The 19,066-nt window shown below is 38.3% G+C and overlaps 1 protein-coding gene across 4 annotated transcripts in view; it reads left to right on the top strand.

Annotated features, from left to right (window-relative positions):
• Window positions 1-19,066, top strand: part of CEP295 (centrosomal protein 295) — a 45,703-nt gene that overhangs the window by 7,782 nt on the left and 18,855 nt on the right. For all 4 annotated transcript variants that reach the window (XM_068930486.1, XM_068930487.1, XM_068930484.1 and 1 more), the window contains 11 exons: window positions 3,374-3,487; window positions 4,816-4,956; window positions 7,194-7,377; window positions 9,314-9,481; window positions 10,435-10,659; window positions 11,865-11,971; window positions 13,695-13,904; window positions 14,256-14,353; window positions 14,479-15,571; window positions 16,576-16,747; window positions 16,895-17,047. In XM_068930486.1, the coding sequence (XP_068786587.1) occupies window positions 3,374-3,487; window positions 4,816-4,956; window positions 7,194-7,377; window positions 9,314-9,481; window positions 10,435-10,659; window positions 11,865-11,971; window positions 13,695-13,904; window positions 14,256-14,353; window positions 14,479-15,571; window positions 16,576-16,747; window positions 16,895-17,047 (2,665 nt within the window). The remainder of the gene's footprint in view (window positions 1-3,373; window positions 3,488-4,815; window positions 4,957-7,193; window positions 7,378-9,313; window positions 9,482-10,434; window positions 10,660-11,864; window positions 11,972-13,694; window positions 13,905-14,255; window positions 14,354-14,478; window positions 15,572-16,575; window positions 16,748-16,894; window positions 17,048-19,066) is intronic.

Genomic DNA, 19,066 nt, shown 5'->3' with positions numbered 1-19,066 from the left:
ACTGAATTGGGAGTGACTCCCTTTGCTGTAATTCACAGGATTTACAGTAAATTACAAAGTCGTCTGCGTAAGCATGCTTATTTTTGAAGTGATATACTTAAGGAGCAGCTTAAACATGACTGTAATATGATGATCTTTTAATAGCTTTTGAGTAAAATTTCATGTGGAGCTGGGGCAATCTTCTCTATTGCAGATTTTATTAGAAGCTAAGAAACATTTTTGCTGAAGTTGCATAAAGTTGATAAACTTTGTGCAAACTTAAGTTTTTGATACAATTTTTGATTTTCATTTTAATGGAAGTGCAACCTAAAAATATTTCTGTACTCTTCCTGAATCTCTCTAAAATGTTTTAATTTGTAGGCTTTCTTTTTTTATTAATTTCAGGAAACACTGCTCCTTCAATTTTGCCAGATTTTAGTTTGGGATGATTTTTGTCTTCTTTAAAAACTGGCTTGCAAATCCCTTTATGGAAATCCTGACAGACTAAGTACAGTGGTTCTACTGTGAGGTGTAACGTTAATTACAAGTAAATTTAACCACTGTTCTTTTTTCGGTGTAAACTGTTTTTGGTATTAATTGGAAAATTGTAGGCTCCACCATAACTTTCACATCTTCACAGCATTTTGAATAAAACGTTGGAGATCGGGTTCATTAAATACCATCTATTAATTACTGTTTCGTTAACGTTAACCTTTTGAAATACTTCAGAAGACTGAGTCTAATTATAGATTCTGAAGATAGCACAGAGTAGGCCAAGCAACGGGCAATCTAGCTAATGAGGCTTAGTCACTGGATTTGTCTTTTTTCAGAGCTATAATTAGTGTCTATAAGTGTTTTAGTTATTGTTTTTCTGTTACAATTACTATGACGTATTGTCTAAGATAATTAGCAATTCTTAAGCAGCACTATAATGCACAAATAAAATACTTGGCTCTTTTCCATACATTTTTTTCTCTCTGCTAAAATAGCATGCATTTGCCTTAAAACTATAAAATGAATTACCGAAGTTCCTTTGGCAAAGCTAAAACTAGTCACATATAAAACTTTAATTGAAGAGCTCCTCATACTGTCTTTAAAGTAACAAGAGAGATTTTATCCTGAAGTTTTGTGTGACATCTTATAGCAGGATAGAATTTTTCTAAGATATTGTAAAAAGCAGGCATATCTAAAGCTTAAGATATTGTAAAAAGCAGGCAGATCTAAAGCTTAAGATATTCTGAAGACTTATTTCTATTTCTTGTGTATGAGTATTTGCTTACAATCATGCAAGTTTTAAATTGCTCAGGCTATGAGAGTCTACTGTTTTAATTAATGTGGATGAAAATTGATTCTTTAGGAGAAAGTCTAGGGGAGAGGAAGCTGAGAGAAAATTAACGGAGAAGGTCTTAGAAGTATAAAGGCAACTCCTACAGAATACTGAGCTACCTTACTATTGAGAATGTCAGACTGAGACAGAGAAGAGGAGATCACAGAATCAGAATCGTTTAGGTTGGAAGGGACCTCTGGAGATCATCTAGTCCAACCACCCTGCTCAAGCAGGGACCTCTAGAGCATATTGCCCAGGATCACATGCAGACGGGTTTTGAATATCTCCAGGGAAGGAGACTCCACTACCTCTCTGGGCAACCTGGTCCAGTGCTCTGTCACCCTCACAGTGAAGAAGTTTTTCCTCACGTTCAGATGGAACTGCCTGTGGTTCAGTTTGTGCCCATTGCCTCTTGTCCTGTGGCTGGGCACCACAGAGAAGAGACTGGCCTCATCCTCTTGACACTCCCCCTTCAGATATTTATACACGTTGATGAGATCCCCTCTCAGTCTTCTCTTCTCCAGGCTGAACAGGCCCGGCTCTTGCAGTCTTTCTTCATAGGAGAGGTGCTCCAGTCCCCTCATCAGCTTGGTAGTCCTCTGCTGGACTCTCTCCAGGAGTGCCATGTCTCTCTTGAACTGGGGAGCCCAGAACTGGACACAGGACTCCAGGTGAGGCCTCCCCAGGGCTGAGGAGAGGGGCAGGATCACCTCCCTCCACCTGCTGGCAACACTCTGCCTCATGCACCCCAGGAGACCATTGGCCTTCTTGGCCACCAGGGCACACTGCTGCCTCATGCTCAACTTGGTGTCCACCAGCACTCCCAGCTCCTTCTTGGCAGAGCTGCTTTCCAGCAGGTCAACCCCCAGCCTGTCCTGGTGCCTGGGATTGTTCCTGCCTGGGTGCAGCACCCTGCCCTTGCCTTTGTGGAACTTCAGGAGGTTCCTCTCTGCCCAGCTCTCCAGCCTGTCCAGGTCCCTCTGAAGGGCAGCACAGCCTTCTGGTGTGTTAGCCTCTCCCCCCAGTTTAGTATCATCAGCAAACTTGCTGAGGGTGCACTCTGTCCCTTCCTCCAGGTCATTGATGAATATATTGAACGAGACTGGACCCAGGACTGACCCCTGGGGGACACCCCTAGCTACAGGCCTCCAACTTGACTCTGCGCCATTCACCACAACCCTCTGAGCTCGGCCATCCAGCCAGTTCTCAAGCCACCTCACCGTCCACTCATCTAGCCCACACTTCCTGAGCTTACCTAGGAGGATGTGATGGGAGACAGTGCCAAAAGCCTTGCTGAAGTCCAGAAAGACAACATCCACTGCTCTGCCCTCATCTACCCAGCCAGTCATTCCGTCATAGGCTATCAGATTGGTCAAGCGTGATTTCCCTTTGGTGAATCCATGCTGACTCCTCCTGATCACCTTCTTGTCCTCCAGATGCTTAGTGAGGACCTTCAGGAGGAGCTGTTCCATCACCTTTCCAGGGATGGAGGTGAGGCTGACAGGCTTGTGGTTTCCTGGCTCCTCCTCCTTGCCCTTTTTGAAGACTGGGGTGACATTGGCTTTGGTCCAGTCCTCAGGCACCTCTCCTGATCTCCAGGACCTTTCAAAGATGATGGAGAGTGGCCTAGATATAGTTGGTTAATGTCCAAAAATGTTCAGACAAGACTTGATATTTGATAGTATACTCAAATCTCTTCAAAAAATGAATACTCTGTACTGTATGTATAGATATTTCTGTTCTGCAATTATGGAAAAAGCTTTCTTTTCTGGGCAGTTGTAATGTCAGTTTGTGCAAAGGAGTTTACCTTAGGCTGTTAGATGCTCTCAGTTGTCAAGCCCTTCAGATAGCCTTGTCCTGATGTGATTTATTAATAATTAATATAGATATATCAAGTTTTAAAATATGTGATGTTTTCGGGGAGAATTTTGTGATAATAGGTTTTTGGTGTTGATTTTCTTTTAAAATGATTTGCAAACTCAAATTAGTGTGTGTTCCGTTTAGCTGCTTTGCAAGAGGCAGTGTTCTCCATGATACATCTGGACTTACTTGTACTTCTTTTTCTAGAATTTTGAAGTGCGGAAGATTCCTGCAGTGAAGGTTTATAGTGCTGACAACTTTTACGTTACTCATTATCATCTTTCAGAGCCTTATGTGGACAGAGAAATGGACCGAGAGCAGGTGATTCATTTGAACGTGTTTTTGTGGCATATACTTACATATATCTATTTTATGTTGCACACAGTGTCTGGATTTCTGATATCAGCAATTCAGTTTCCCAGAGCTTGTTTAAACAATAGGGACTTGTTATAAAGCAGCCATTAGATGACTTGTTAACTAATCAGAATTTTAGATGATAGGAAACTTGTAAGGCCTATTACATGTTCAGTTACATGCAAGATCAGATTTGACAGTCTTTCCCGCATAGATATGCTTTTTTAAGATGAAGAGTTCACAAGGTTAGGGCATCTGAATCTTTCACTTGATGGCTTATGCTAAATTGGCAGTTGTGGCTACCCTATTTTTTTCTTCCCTTCTAGCTGTGTACTCTGTTTCTTACGTCATTTTGGTGCTCATGTGTTTGCAGTCAACTGACTGAGCTTGTGAAAATGGCAGAGATCTAATTTGAGAAAAGAAATATGAATAGTTTTTTGCCAGATGGGAAAGTTTACTCAAGTTACAGTACAATCGGACGAGGGCCAAAGTCAGCTCAGGAGAACAGGAGGACTTGGAGAAGTGAGAAAGGAAGTTTATTAAGAGCTTAGCTTTGAGATGTGATGTGAGACCACGGTCTAAGTTCTTGTTCTGAATCGGCCTCTTCTAGACTAGAAAAGCTATATGTGCGCTCAATAAATCAGTCTTTGAATGTTTCCTTTGTGCTCACTGGCACTGTTTCCTTTCACAGTGTTAGGTTTTGATCAGTGTTTGAAAAGTTAGGTGTAAACAAAGAGTAGATACTGCAATTTCCTCAGCTTATCTGAAAATTCCAAAATATCAATCTGTAAAGCCTTGCTTGCATCTAAGGATTTTTTTCTTATGCCTTTTTTTAATTCTCAAACATTAACAAGATCTTTATTTAAAAATCACAGAATGTTTCTGGTTTTCCAAATAAGAATGAAAACATTTGTGGATATTTTTCTTCTTAAAACCATAAAGATAAAAGTAGTCAGTCTGTCATATCTTTTGTATTAATTTTACCTTGTATTGAAGGAAAAAACCACACACATATTAAAAAAAAAAAAAAAAATCCAGAACAGAGTTGGAAACTCCAGAGTTTAAAATCTGGCACATTAGAATGAAAGACTTACAGGTGCAATGTGTAATTACGTCTTTTTTTTCCCCCCCAAAGGTATAAAGCCCGTTTGGTTCTTTTTGCAAAAGAACTATAGACTTTAGAGGGTATTCAAATGGCATTATAAGTTTTTGATGCAGACTTACTCATTTATTGTTGTATATGTTTTAAATTACCACAAAGAACTTTGACTAAACTATTATTGATTCACTGCCAGCCAGATGCTCGGTTAGTTGCTGAAGAGGAAGTGAAGCGTCTGGAGGAACTACACAGAGAGGAGGAGAGGGATAGAAGAGAGCAGCTTGAAAAGGCACATCTGAGAGGAAATCATGCCTTGAAGAAGGTCCGTTTGGCTCAGGTAAGCAAAATAGAAATTGTCTGTTTGTTGGGACAGCTGGAGTTAGGTAGCCTATAGGTAAATGATGACTGAATAAATTTAGGAGGAAAATTGATGGACTAATTGATGTTTTCAAAGTGTTTTTAAAAAAAAAAAAAACAACTCCATTTACTTATTTTTGGCTGTCTAAAAGTTTACAAGGTAGGAATTTTTTGACGAAGATGAATTGGAAATCCAGTTGGAAGCAGAATAGACGTTGCAGGTAACTTGGTTTTTGTATGCAATGCCACAGCTCTTACAGAAACTAGTATTGCTGTGTCTTTTAAGTATTTGAGATCGGTAAACTTGTTCTTCTTTTAAGTTAGCAGATGTCAAGTGGTCTACTGCGTTGATTTGTTGAAAAGTAGAAGTGGAAAACTTGGGTTTTTGTTTGTTTTTTAAATGTGTGGTAGAACAGGAAGTGGTTTTACCTTTAAATGACAAAAAGAATGCTTTACAAAACTGTAAACTCCGTACTCCAGGATTTGTTTTGTCTCCTGATCATTTTTTTTTATTTAAAGGAGTTTCTGAGCTTGAATGCTTTGCTTGTGAATTGACTGTTTAAAGTACTTAGTTCGTAATTCTGTATTAGAGGAGCAAGCATTTCAGAGTCTTCTCTTCTTCAACTGTTCTTGGAGCTGTTTTAAGAACTTATTTACTTTATACCTACGGGAGGTTGAAGAAGAGTTGTGTTATAATTTTAAATTATAACCAGAATAGAAGGGTAACATTTTCAAAAGCATCTCTTATCAGTCAGCCTAAATCACTTGCGTGCATTTGAGAAAATTGAAACCTATAGACATGATCATTAGTCCTTCTCCCTCCTTCACATCTAATTCTGCTCACATAAACATTTGAAATATTCAGAACATTTATTTGTGGGTTCGTGCATCTTCCAGTCTGTCTAGATAAAAGGTAGAAGGAGCTGTTATTACAAAAGAGGGCAAGAGATGCCAGTAAGCCAGAACTTACTCATCGCAATTCCATGGACTTCTGGAGAATGCTCTCTGGAGCAGTGGGCATAGTCAATTTATAGAACAATGCAGAGAGTCTCCTTGGAATATGCTGTTTGTGCAATGGAAGGGCATACTTTTACATATGTACCCTTCTTCCAGAGCTGCCATATCCAGTTTTGTCATGACTCTCCCATTGTGCTTTTCAAAGCATCCGAGAGTTTCCCAAAGATTCAGTGAAAACTTTATTCACAGCAGTTCTGTGAGGAGGAAGTAGGTAGTCATTTTTTTTACTGAGAGAGGATGAAAGCACACAGATTAAGATCATCATTCAGAAGAATGTCCTTTAATTTTTGTTGACTTAACATATGACCAAATATTATCCAGCTGGCTAAATTCATGATCAAATTCATTAAGGGCTGGTGAACCGTGCTTTTTCGTACTTGTTTTAGTAGGAGTCTTCTGTGCTTCCGGGAAGAATTTGGTTTATTTCTTAAGAATTCAACTCATTTATTTTGCAAGATACTTTGAATTTCTTAATTCAGGTTCTGTTAATTCAAAAGTATGAAAATATTTGATTCCGCCTCCCCCCCACCCCCAAAAAATAAAAAAAAAAATCTGAATCAGTAAAATCTGAACTCTCAAGAAGGGTCTTTGTACCCAGAGGAACATTCTGAAGTTTGCTTCGTTGTCTGTTACCTTTATAAATATTTTCTGGAGGCTAGAAATAGCAAAAGTTTCCTATTTCTTAGTTGAGATATGAGAGGCCCTGAATGAGTCGTGTAACTAAAACTGGGAACTGTGGAAATTGAGTTACTGATGTTCCTTAAGTTAACAGAAGAAAACAAACTTCAAATGATTTTTTTTTTCTAATAGGTTTCATGTATCATCATAATACACAAAGACTGTTAGCCCACTTATTAAAAAGATGCTGATGTGTGCATGCTAAAAAAATAACTTTACAAAGGAAATACTTTTTATAAAGGGGAACTAAATCATCTTGTTTTATTTAGGAAAGTTGCCCTACTAGTGTACGATCTATTCTGTGTTTAACATCAGATGTGTTGGGTAGTGTTGATGACTCTTGTGTATTAAAGATTAAGTACAGTATTTTAAGTCAGGGAGTGCCTTCTCCCAGAATGATGTTAACTTATAAAGAATTAAACTTCATAGTAACAAAATTGAAGCATTTTGAGTTCTGATGTATTGCTGTCTGAATGTGAATGCTAAATTTTTAAGAGATCACTTTTGTGTTTTTTCTTGAAGGACAGGGAAAGGCTATTGAGAGAACTTGAACAAATGCAGACTATGGATCGCATGCGCAGGAGACAGGTTGTAGCACAGATGCCACCTCAACTGTTTGTACCCGCATACAAACGACTGGAAATAAAAGAAGACTGGCAGAAGGAATTGGAGTTTGCTTTTGAAGACATGTACAATGAAGACAGGAGTAAGTTATCTGGGGGTTGCTGGGGGTTCCAGTATCCCAGTAGAGGTGAGACTGCAGCTCTGTGTTTCCCAGGCCCAGCCAGTAGCAAGGTTGAACACGTGTTTCCAGTAGGCACATGTAGAAGGATGCATGTACAATACATATAAACATATGCACAGGGCTGGCCGCATGGACCAACACAGAAAGCATAGCACTCACACAAGCACAGTAGCGCCAATGCCTCATCCTGTTCCTTGCTCAGGCTGATCAGGATGAAGGTGTATTATTGGGAAATTGATGTGCATACATCAATATGGATCCCTCCAGCAGTTGGTCTTGGTCAGTCTATCCAGTAGCTGCGCAGGTCTCCCCAGTTGCTGTCACCAGAACATATAAGCCCTCAAGGCCTGCAGCCCCTCTCCAAGTGTTTGTACTGAGTTACAGATACGCATCCCTGTCCCACCCCTTCCCCCGCCCCTATCTCGGCACCTCCAGTAACTGGCCTTAGACACTCTGTCCAGTAGCTAGCCCAGGACCCCCCGGCTTTCCAGTTACCTTGCACACCCACATACACACTGGCACCTACAAATATGTGAACTGGATCTCCCAATAACTGTAGTTAGAAGCTCAGTCTACCCAGCACCTGATCCTGAATCCTTGGTCTCCCCGGTTGCTGGTACCTGGGCATGCAAACCCCCTGAGGCCTGCTGGCGTACAGACCCCCGCCTTGCATGCACAAACACGTGCACAAACACACACCACACACTATGGATTCCTGCAGTAACTGGCTTTACACTCTCCGTTTACTGAGCAGCTGACCCCTTGGATCCTCTTGTCTCCAGTTACTACAGGCACATGTGCCAGCAGGTGTCTCCATTGACTGCCAGACCCATAATTTCCACCATAGCTGGCTCGGACCTCCTGGTCCTTCCAGTAGCCAACTCTCAACCCTCTGGACTTTCTGGTATCTGACCCAGACTTAGTGCTGCTTTGATACCTCTCTCCCAAGCTGCTTCTCCTACCCGTTGCCTGATGCAGCTTGATATGTGGTAGTGATTGCACAGACATGCCCACCCACACTGTATGTACTCTGGTCTCTGCAGGTATTGGCACCCTGGACCCATAGGCCCCTAGGATTCATGGTCCCCAGTCCAGCTGCTGTCGCTTAGACCTCCATACGTACACATGCACACAGAGTAGAGTGCCTCACCCAGGAAAATCGCTAGAAATGGAGTTTAATGAGAAGACAGGACAGACTGAGGAGGCACAGGGCATGGAGAGACAAGTACACTGACTAGCCCCTGTTTACAGGGGACCAGCCCCTTTTATTCCCTTGTCCTTCTATTCACCCATGCTTGTTCCACCCAAACTGTCTTGATTATGTCCCTTTCCTAGTCTTTGGTTCCTCCCCAAAACATCCCATACGAAGTCTTGTACAATTCCAAGATGCTCTTCCTCAGCATCCTGTGAGTCCTCTAGGCAGTAACTTGCTCTGTGTGTATCGTAAAGCTGGGAGACTCTCTGCCATTGACTCGTCTTGATGAGTTTGAAACCTAGATGACTGAGCTGACTGCTCTTCTGTTATAGCCTGGAGCAATGGGGTGTCAGGGTGCTCCATTTCTCTGATCAGGTTATTGGGATCCTCCTGCTTGTCATTGCTCCTGTGTACTGCGTTGTGCGGAGACAAGCCTTTTATCAAATATCTTTTATTTTGAAGAATTTAGCATTTGTTAGTGGAAGACACTGTAGAATCCTAAATGCAAGAGATGGCTAAAGAACTAAACAGTCTCAACTTTGCAAGTCTTGTATTTGGAAAAAAAAATTGGATTAAATCTGTTCTGAAAAAACTGTTGATGTTGGAACTTCTTAGGAATTTGCATAATGAGTGTAGTCTTGTAATGTTGTTTGCTTTTTTTTATTCCAATTGGTCATTTTGTGGTTATTCTCCTTTAATTAGAAATGAAAGGAGACCTGATTTTGCAGTTTGAGCCACAACCTTTACCAGCCCCTTCTGACAGAGCTCAAGATAATGAACTTGATATCACTTTGGAGCAAGAATCTGCTTGTGATGCTCGACAAGAATTGAAAGAGGTGATAGAAGAGGAAGTTCCTGATGAATCAGAAAGTAAAGCTTTTAAACTTTAACTTAAACTTTTTGGATTCATAGTGGAAAGGAAGTTTTGGTATAATATATCAATTAGCTTCTTTTCAATATTAATTAAAGTATTTAACTACTAAGTGTTTCAATGACTATGGAGTATTTCAGTATGAAGTGGTTTATCATGTTTATCGGGGATGATAATCTAACAAATATGAATTAAGAATTGAAATGTGACTTTTTTCTTAGATGTCGCAGTTCATTATTATACTGAGAATAGTTTTTAATTTTTGTAAACCTCCGCTTTTAGTAGCTATAAGGGTTCCTATGTAGTTAGTGTATATTATGGATTGAAGCTGGTATATAAGCTTAAATATTTTTTTCATTTGTTTTGAAACATTTCAAAGATAAAGCTTGACTTTGTATGAAAGTTAACTTATTGTCTGTCCTTTATGTTCTGGTTCATGACCGAGTTACCTCAGCTTGTGAGTAAACTGCAATAGTGCATGTATGTGTACTATTTGCTTTGTGGCATGTACAGGGAAACCTAATGTGAACAAGAGGTGTGTTTAATGAACTTTGCTCCTTTGCCAAACGTATCTGCCACATCTGTTTGTTGGCACTGCTCATTTTTGGCCCGTGTGATGGGTTGTGTTGCTAGTGCTAATACAGTAGAGTGGGCAGGAACATACAGGCAAAGGTGAAAGGGGAGAAAGTACTGCCTCTTTCTTCAACAGTATAGACTAGGTTTAGTTTGACTGCAAAACGCTGTGTTTGCCTTAGCCCTCCTTTTATGGTGTGCCGAGTCAAATCACTGCTCATCTCTTCCAGCTAAGAAAAATAACTTAATAACCTTTGAAAACTTGATAATATGCCTGAGCTATTTGTCCAACTATGTAAGCAATTAAAAGAATGAATGAGTTTTTTGGACACTAAGATGATCATTACCCAAAACTCTTAAAGGTGTGTATTCCTCCTAGATCATGGAGAAGGAAGAATTCACCAACCTCAGTCCAAACTTGCCTTAAATAAGTTGTTGAACAAGATTAGAAGCCAAAAAGAAGAATGGACATCAAAAAGTGAGAGAGCGAGTCAAAGTGAATTGGAGACTATTGAATCAGGCACAATTGCTAGTGAAGAGAGACGATTATGTGATTTAGAACTTAACCATGAACAATGTAAAAATTCGGTATCTGAAACCAAAGGTATGTGGTAGGTACTTGCCTCAAAACATTTTTTTTAAGGAACCAAAAAAAGCTATGGAAGTAGAGCAGAGCAAAGCTGTTTAATGGATTTTTAATGTTGTTGTTTCACCATGTCACAAGAAAGCGAATACAGTTCTCCTCTCCCTATTTCCAATGCTTTGCATTTTGTTGAAACAGTAAATTGGAGAGTTTTTTACTTTTTTGTTTGTCTTGCCCATAAAGATCATCTGGAGCAGAAGTCTCCAAAATACCTTTGCACTTTGTAAATCTTGCCCAAATTTTTATCATACGTGATGGTGCCATGCTTTAGTAGATGTTTACCTCCAGGAGCAGAATTCACAGTGCGAAACTGGCATTAAAGCTCTATACCAGTTGATGTGGAAAAGCTAGATGCTTCAGAGATTCACAACTGGAAATGCTCAGGACAAAAATGTGTCTGAAATCCTGGAATTTTTTTTTTTTTTTTTTTTTTTTTGATCAGACCTAGCAACTTACTCCAATCATATGCATGTGGATACACTAGAATAATTTGTGGGCATTGCAGAATGCAGCATGCGTGAAAACAAACGTTTAGCTTGCCTTTGCCTGTAGGGAAGATGTACTGATATTTTAAGTTGGCAGTATGGGATGAATGTCTGCTTTTTGAGAATACCAGATTTTAGATCATTAGTCTATAGAGCGCCACACTCTCTGCCCTCTTTATTCCAAGAGGTTAACTTAGGTCTTTTGTTCCTCCGAATGATCTTGCTAGTAGGCTACTAAATAATCTGGTTAGAAGCAATCTTCCATCCTTTGGAGATGGGCCATGTTGTATATCAAAGGCACATGATAAAGGGCCAGCAAGGGCTTAAATAATACAAAAATCTAATTCTCCAGCTCGCTGAGACAGGCAGAGTGGGATAGAGATGGGAATCTTTTCAAGAGCTGCTTATATGTTTTGTTTAGAGAGGTTATGACAGTCTAAAGGAAGACGTAAGAAAGATCCAGGGCCTGGCTTTTGAGATGTAACTATTGCTGCTTTCTCTGTAGCAGCTGGAAATAGAAGAAGATGTTAATTTCTAGAATAGTTTTATGAATTTGGTAATGGAAGTTGATTCCAAGCTGCAGTTTATGTTCCAGGTAGCAGTCTTATGCTTTCAAATCTCAATGTGAGCAATATTGTCCTCTCTGACTGTACTTACAGTTAAATAACATGCATGTTTCAGACCCCGTGGAAATGTTGGAAGATACAGTTGTAGCTGAAAAATCAGTCCTAATTCATCCTCAGGAGCAAGCAGCTAAAATTAGAATGGAAGAGGAAAGACAAAAATGGGTAAGTGTGTGTATATACGTGTGAGGGTTCTCCCCATCTCAGATGCAATATAAGTGATTTACAGAAGACTGATAAAATGTTTCGGGTTATAAAACAGCCATAGTCCCTTTTAACATGCTTCTATCTCTTACATAAATTCTTACTGTAATGTTTTCTCTGCTTCATCTCTGTGTATTGTCAGCTTTTTTAAAATCACTGAGCTCTAGTTGGAGCTTAGAACAGTGGGGGGGGGGGGGGGAAACTGCTTTTTAAAATCTAGCAACTGCTATAGCCAAGGGGTGCTGCCCTATGAAAATATTAGAATCCTAAGTGTAGGTTAATATATTTGCTTTAGAGAGGATGGTAGTCAACAATACACAATTATGTGAGAACTTTAAGCCTGCATAATAACATAGTAAGGTTTCTGGGGTTGTCTAGAGTGATGATAGAAAAAGCCTACAAACCTCGAATAGTTTGTCTCCTTATTACTTAAAAAAAGCAAATGCGAAAACTTAAGTCTTTTTGAATGATATATTTATTATGTTTGGGTAATAAGTTTATATAAAAACTTTCTATATTTCATTGTATCCTAGATTTACAACTTATGTAGGGATTCATCATTTAAAAAAAAAAAAAAGGGGGGGGAATTAATTTAGGTCTTAATGCTACCTTAAACTGTAGAGTTAAAATTCAGTGAGTCAGGAAAGGTAAAAATTTGAAATGTTATTATTTTAGTAAAGAAAAAAAAATGCAGTCGATCATCCCTGAAAGTATGGCTACCACCTTTAATGGCAATTTTCTCCCGCTCTTCACCCCCAGGTACAGGTTGCTAGGCTCACATAACAGTTTTCAGGGTGAACTTTTTCTCAGGTTGCCATTTCTCTGGTCCTCGTTCTGACTGCCTCACGGCAGGTATTCAATAAAACTTCATCCATTGCAGTCTAATTATCTTACACTACATATAAGATATCTTATGCTAACAGAGCCTGAGTTTGTATTCCTTGGCAAATTAAATATAAATATTAACAGGTAAATGCACAAAAGCTGTCATTTCTCCATTTTTAGTGAACTACAGGAGCTACAGAAGTGAAGCCCAAAAGTGATCATTCAGTGTCTCAGAATCGCTTCAGTATATTAATCTGTTGTCCCGTTCGTCTTTGCCAGCACTTTGAATTTTTTTCACTTCCTTTCCAAAAGTAGTATACTGTTGCTGTGCCTGGATGCATCAGTGATTTGTAGCTAATAAATAACTTGGAAAGAAAATAAAAATAAGCAAACCATTTTGCATATTTATGGAATGCTCTTAAATTGTTTTTATATTAGCTATTTCATAAATATTGTGAGACTTGAATTAATATTTAAATGCTTTTAACTCCTGATGAGAAGCTCTGTAAAATGCAAAACAGACTTCCAGATTCAATCTAAAAAAGAGAACAGCTTTGAAGTCTCTGGAAAATTGTAATGTATCTTCAGTGCTTAAATTCTGATTTGATTCTACTAATTTGATAGCAGATAACTCTGCAATAGTGAGTGGGTAGTATAATGTTATGTGTTCAGAGACTATTAAGACTATTTAGCTGGCCGAATAAATTATTTTTGTAAGTCTTGGAGCTTTTTTTTAACTCCTCTTACAGTTTGGGAAATGCCTTTTACAGTAGAAATTTTATTGTAATTTGTGACAGCCTTTTTTTCTTTTCTTTTTTTTATTCATTTCTGGAGATTCACCCTCCTTTCTTTTCAATAGAATGAACAAATAGAGCAACAGAAACAGGAACAGCTGGCTTTACTTAAACAAATTGAAGAAAAGAGAGCATGTCTGGAGGCTGATTTTCTCAAGATCCAAATGCAAAGCTGTTTGGAGGAGGTTAAGAAAAAAGAAAAAGAGGAGAAAGCTGAACTGGTACAAAGCAGCATCAGTCCTTTCACAGACGAACAGAAGGAGGGGGAACATGAGGTGAAGTATCTTAAAAGTGTTTTTTCTTTAGTAATAAAAATCCAGAGAGCGAATTTCCCACTTTAAATTTTAACAATCAAGATTTCTTTTTAGATTCTCAGGCCATGAGTCAAAAGTTCCTGCATACAAAAGCTTCCTTTTGGCTGAAGTAGAAGCGCTTATTTCATGTGATAACCCAATATCCAAAGACCAATGATATCTCTGCATAGTCCTAGAGACAAACAGTGGTACAGAGTATCCCCTGTAGGCTTAGGAGGAGAAATAACATACTGCTTAAGATTAATGTTGCTTTAATAGCTTTTTTGGGAATTATTTGCATATTTCCACTTAAAATTATTTAATTTTGATTAGACTGGAACTACTGAGGTGCCAAGAAATGGAAGTCCTAGAGAAGTCACTCATTTACAGGTGATTCGTAGTTATCAACAACGTCTTCTAGAGCAAAACAGGTAAGTTTCGGTATGAAATGGAAGTCTAAGCTGACCATTTCAAAGTAATTTTGAAATGATTTTATTATCGAAACTGCTGTTTCTTTGCACCGCTTAGGAAAGATGCATATTTTTATTCTATTTAGGCTGCATAAACAGACTGTTGAAGAAGCTAGAAAGTGTCTACAGGAGTATCAGAATAAATGGAAGCAAAGATACCCAAGTATTCCTGTAACACTTTTAAGTTCTGCAGAAACGAAATCAGTTAATTTAAAGTCTGCCTCTGAACCTGTCCTAAAGAAGCAAGGAGTACATCCAACACAACACCAGTTGTCTGAACAAGTTCATGCACAAGAGTATAGCCAGTCCCTACCTATGTTTTCAGGAGCGCCGCATGTGTTGGAAAAACCATCTTCACAGAAACATGAAGAGGAAGTGCATGATGTTTGTCCTGGTAGACATGTGCAGTTTTTAGAAACATCAAAATTGAGTCAAGCAGCAGTTCATTTGCCATGTAGCTCTCCTCCACAGGAACAAGTGGGAATGTTGGAAACCTCCAATACTCAAGTCAGAGATTCATCTCTGTTTGAGATACCGTCAGGGTTAGTTATGGCTTTGCAAGATGTCCCCACTGTCACGATGCGACCAGAAGCCCACATACCACAGGCTAGATTTATTTTGCCTGCAAAATATTCTGCTGAGCTTTCACAAACAGTTGGGTTTGATAAGGAGTCATTATCTCAGAAGGTGTCAAAGCATCAAACAGAGACAGAAGCTATAGAAGAGCCTCCGGTTACGGTATCCCTTTTACCAACAAAGAGATCTTGGATAGCTCAGGCAGCCTCAAGTGATTCTTTGGAGTATCGGCAGGGATCTGCAGAGAACAGTATCCAAACAAGCTTTGAACAACCCCCCTCTCTTTTTCAGCCTGTGACTTTATCTGAGGAAGAACCTAAAGCCCAGGGTGTTCCGGAGATGTTGATATCAAAAAGTGGAGATGCATCTTTGTTAAATTATTCTAATATACTAAATTTAAGGGATAGAGTATTGGCCTCGTCAGAGAGCATCCAAGCTCAGCAAAAGTATTTGAAAGAACTGCAGGAGCAGCTAGATGCACAAAGAGAAGCTCTTCTTTCTAGACAAAAAATACAAGAACAACTACTTATAAGGAAGCAGGATAAATTGAAGGAACAAATGCAGAGACAGCAAGAGGCTTTGAAAGAAATTCTGAACAAGCAGGTAAGATTTATAAATGATGCGTGGTGAATCATCTGCTAGTAGGTGATCAAACTTAGAGCGCACTCTACCAAGCAGTAGAGTATCCTGTGGAGTGTTGATACTTTATCATTTGCCAAAATGAAAATTTGAATTAGGACTTCTGATTTGTAATCAGTAGCTCTGTTTCATGAGAGCTGTTTTGTTCAGTTTAACAGAAATTTTACAGAAACTTCTGTATATTTGGTTTCTGAATGTAATGTTTATTGAAACAGTTGCATTGTCTGAAGTACCATACAAGCAGGCATAGTTTTCTTCAACTCCAGAAGTGCAGCTGGTGTGTAAAACAGCTCTTATTTAAAAATCTTTAAATAATTCCTTGAGGATATACTAAGCATTTTGAACAGACAGTTTAAAAAAAAAAAAGAAGTTCTGTCTTTTTTACATGTACAAACAGGGAAATTGATTTGGCAGTTACACTCAACCTGTACTTTTGCTTACTTCTGTATTTATTCTTTTGTATTTCTTGTACTTATTCACTTATTTCTAGGAGAAAAAACAAGTTTATTTTTGAGTTGCAAACTTATTCCTAAAGAAGCTCCTTCTGCCTCTCTGTTTTTAACTGAAGGTATCTTAGAAAAAAAACTGTCTTCAATCCCTGTCCTGTCCTCATCATCTGCTGTCTTCCGACAGCTAAAATTCCTGATGTCAGTAATGGAAAACAAAGCAGACGTTTCAAGAAACAGTCCTATTAAAAATACTGATTATTCTAATCTAATCTAGCAAAGGCCTTTAATATATAACTAATCAGATTTTAGTAAATTAGGTCTGTAGAGCTAAATGAAATACTTACATGTCCAAATGCTTTTATAAGGTGAAGGAGTCTGTCCAGTACCTCGCGTTCTTGAATTTCTCTCTCAAAATACTCAATATTATCATCGACAATTCGTGGAATACTCAAAAAGGATCGCCGATTTAATAAATGAGTATAAATATAGTTTCTTTTTCTTTTTTTTTTTCCTTTTAAGGTAAGACATTCCAGCACAAACAAAGAAGGGACACAGGCAGAAAAGCCTGACTGTATTAATATGACTGACTTCTTGCAAGGCTCAGAAAACTGCCATCAAGAGAACTGTGATACGAGTGAATTTCATGAAAATGAAATGATTTCACAATGCATCAGTCCAACTGGACAAACTGGTAGGGCTGTGTAATATCTTTCATTATAATAATTTTTCTCATTTTTTCAGTTGAGATGGAGTTCTCTCCCATCTCCCAAAGCAAATTCAAAAGGTATGTTATTGCAGCGTGCTAGGGGAATTTAAAACACACAACTTTATTTTACAGAGCAGCCTAAGAAGTTTGAATATAAAGAACAGAAGTGGAGATCTTCCAGACCACCTCTGACAAAAGTCAGGTTAGGGCTTGATTTAGAACAACATGAACTTAGTGTTATACCAGAAATAGACACACCGAGGAGCTGCAACATTTCTTTTGAAGGTAAGATATTTATTATGTTCTTTGTTCTGAGAAGTACAGGTTGGAGAACAAAAAAAAAAACCTATTCTTCAGAGTGTGTAAGGTGATTGATCATGAAATATTTGCTGATACTGTTGCCTTTACTATGGCATAATTTTTTTATATTCCAGCAAACTCTGAGTTATAGTTGCAAAAAACTTATTCTATCAGGTATATATCTAGAAAAGCAGAGTCAAAACACTCACTAAAAAGGAAATTCACCGTAATTCCAGTACTTAACTTGTTTTTCCCTCCCCTCTGTATAATGAAATGAGCAGGATCTTTGTTTAGAATTCCTTTCAGAGTAAAGATTATGTATTCTGGACTCAATGTGTACAGTGAATGTAACTATTCATGCCCTATTTAATTTGAGGATTTAATCAGATATGTGTAAATATATCTATTAATTGAAAAGAGAATCATCGGAGTTGAGGGAAGGGTATTTAAAGATTTGGAGCACACCTAGAGTGCGAATGTGAAACCTTTTAAGCAAGGAGTTAGTATCAAGTGGCTACAGAAATTTTTTTTCTGAAAGAGCTCTTTAATTTTTTCAATTACAAAACGATCTTTGTAACAATTTTGAAGAACAACTTTATAGAAGGTGGTAATAGCTATAAGTATGTGTGCATTGTTTTAGAATTCTGTGCAACACTGTCTAAGATGTACAACAAAATAATATTTTCTAAATATAAACATTTAACTTTTTTTTTCCCTTGAGGAAGCGGGGGAGGGGGGGGAAGGTCTCTTCACAGCTACAATTCTTTGCATGTTTTAGGGAGTTTGTGTTGTGCCAGTGTTTTTAAAATGGTAAGCAGAACAACCCAAGTAATTACAGACCTGCCAGGCTGGCATTGATCTTGAGCAGAATAATGAAACAGCTGATATGGGACTTTTCTTAATTAAAGACAAGTAATTAAAGCTAGTCAGCATCAGTTTATGCAGAGTAATTCTTGTCAAACCAATTTGATACCTTGATTAGATAAAAGGTTCCAGTTGGCAATGTGTTTGTTTGAAATACATTTGCACACTCATACTGCGCTTGGCTTAGTAGCACACGTTTTGATTAAAACATAAAAATAAAAAAGTAACTACCAAAGATTTTTCTGACAAATTGCCCAATAGAGTTCTAGAGTTGGGAATACTTGTTTGGTGAGTAAGCCTTTTGTGATCAACAGGTGTTTTTATTCCTCTGTTATTTAACCATTGGTCATGGTAGATAATAAACTACACTTGAAGTTTTTAATGTGATTCTATGGCAAGAAGGGATTATTGTGATCTGTGGTTGTACAAATGAGAGAAACCTGGACCTAGAGCAGAGAAGTTATATTGTCTCTGGATTCGGTAATGATGCAGTTGCTTCTGAAATGAACTTGGTGACGGTGTCAACATTTCAAACAGGTTATTGCAAAAAAAAAAAAAAGAAGTTTCAAAGAATAACCATGAGAATGACTCATGAATTTAAAAATATACCCTATCAAGAGAATTAGTGGAATCAGCTATGTTGAGCTATTACAGTCTCCATATAGTTACTCAGGTAATAAAAATGTGCTTATGACGTCTTCCTGGCTAATGAAGGAATGAAACTGACCACTAGTGAAATCACCAAAAGTTTTGATGGAGTTACTGTATGGAAAACTTGTTGGGTTTGATTTTTGGGGGAGAGGGCAGAATAATTTAGTTTAAGAATTACTTTTTGAGAAGTCCTGTGACCTGTAAAATCTGCATCTAAACTGTTATACAGAGGTTTTCATTGCCTGAATGGTTAGCTTTATTAAAATAGAGAACTGTACAAATTCACTAAATTATTTCTTTGGAATAGTATGTGCATCTTAACACGGTCTTTCATGAAGTGCAAAACACTGCATTTCTATACTTAAACGGATTACAAATGTTTTAAACTCAGATAAAGTAGATTCTGCTGGTGGAGAATCTTCTCCCATTTCAGCTGTTGGGGAGTCTGCATATGTTAGCTGTTACAATCGTGCTGTTCACAAAGATGGC

Source organism: Struthio camelus, chromosome 1 (assembly GCF_040807025.1).
Source record: "Struthio camelus isolate bStrCam1 chromosome 1, bStrCam1.hap1, whole genome shotgun sequence".
In the NCBI taxonomy this organism is placed as follows: domain Eukaryota; kingdom Metazoa; phylum Chordata; class Aves; order Struthioniformes; family Struthionidae; genus Struthio; species Struthio camelus.
This window is presented reverse-complemented; position numbering and strand designations above follow the sequence as displayed.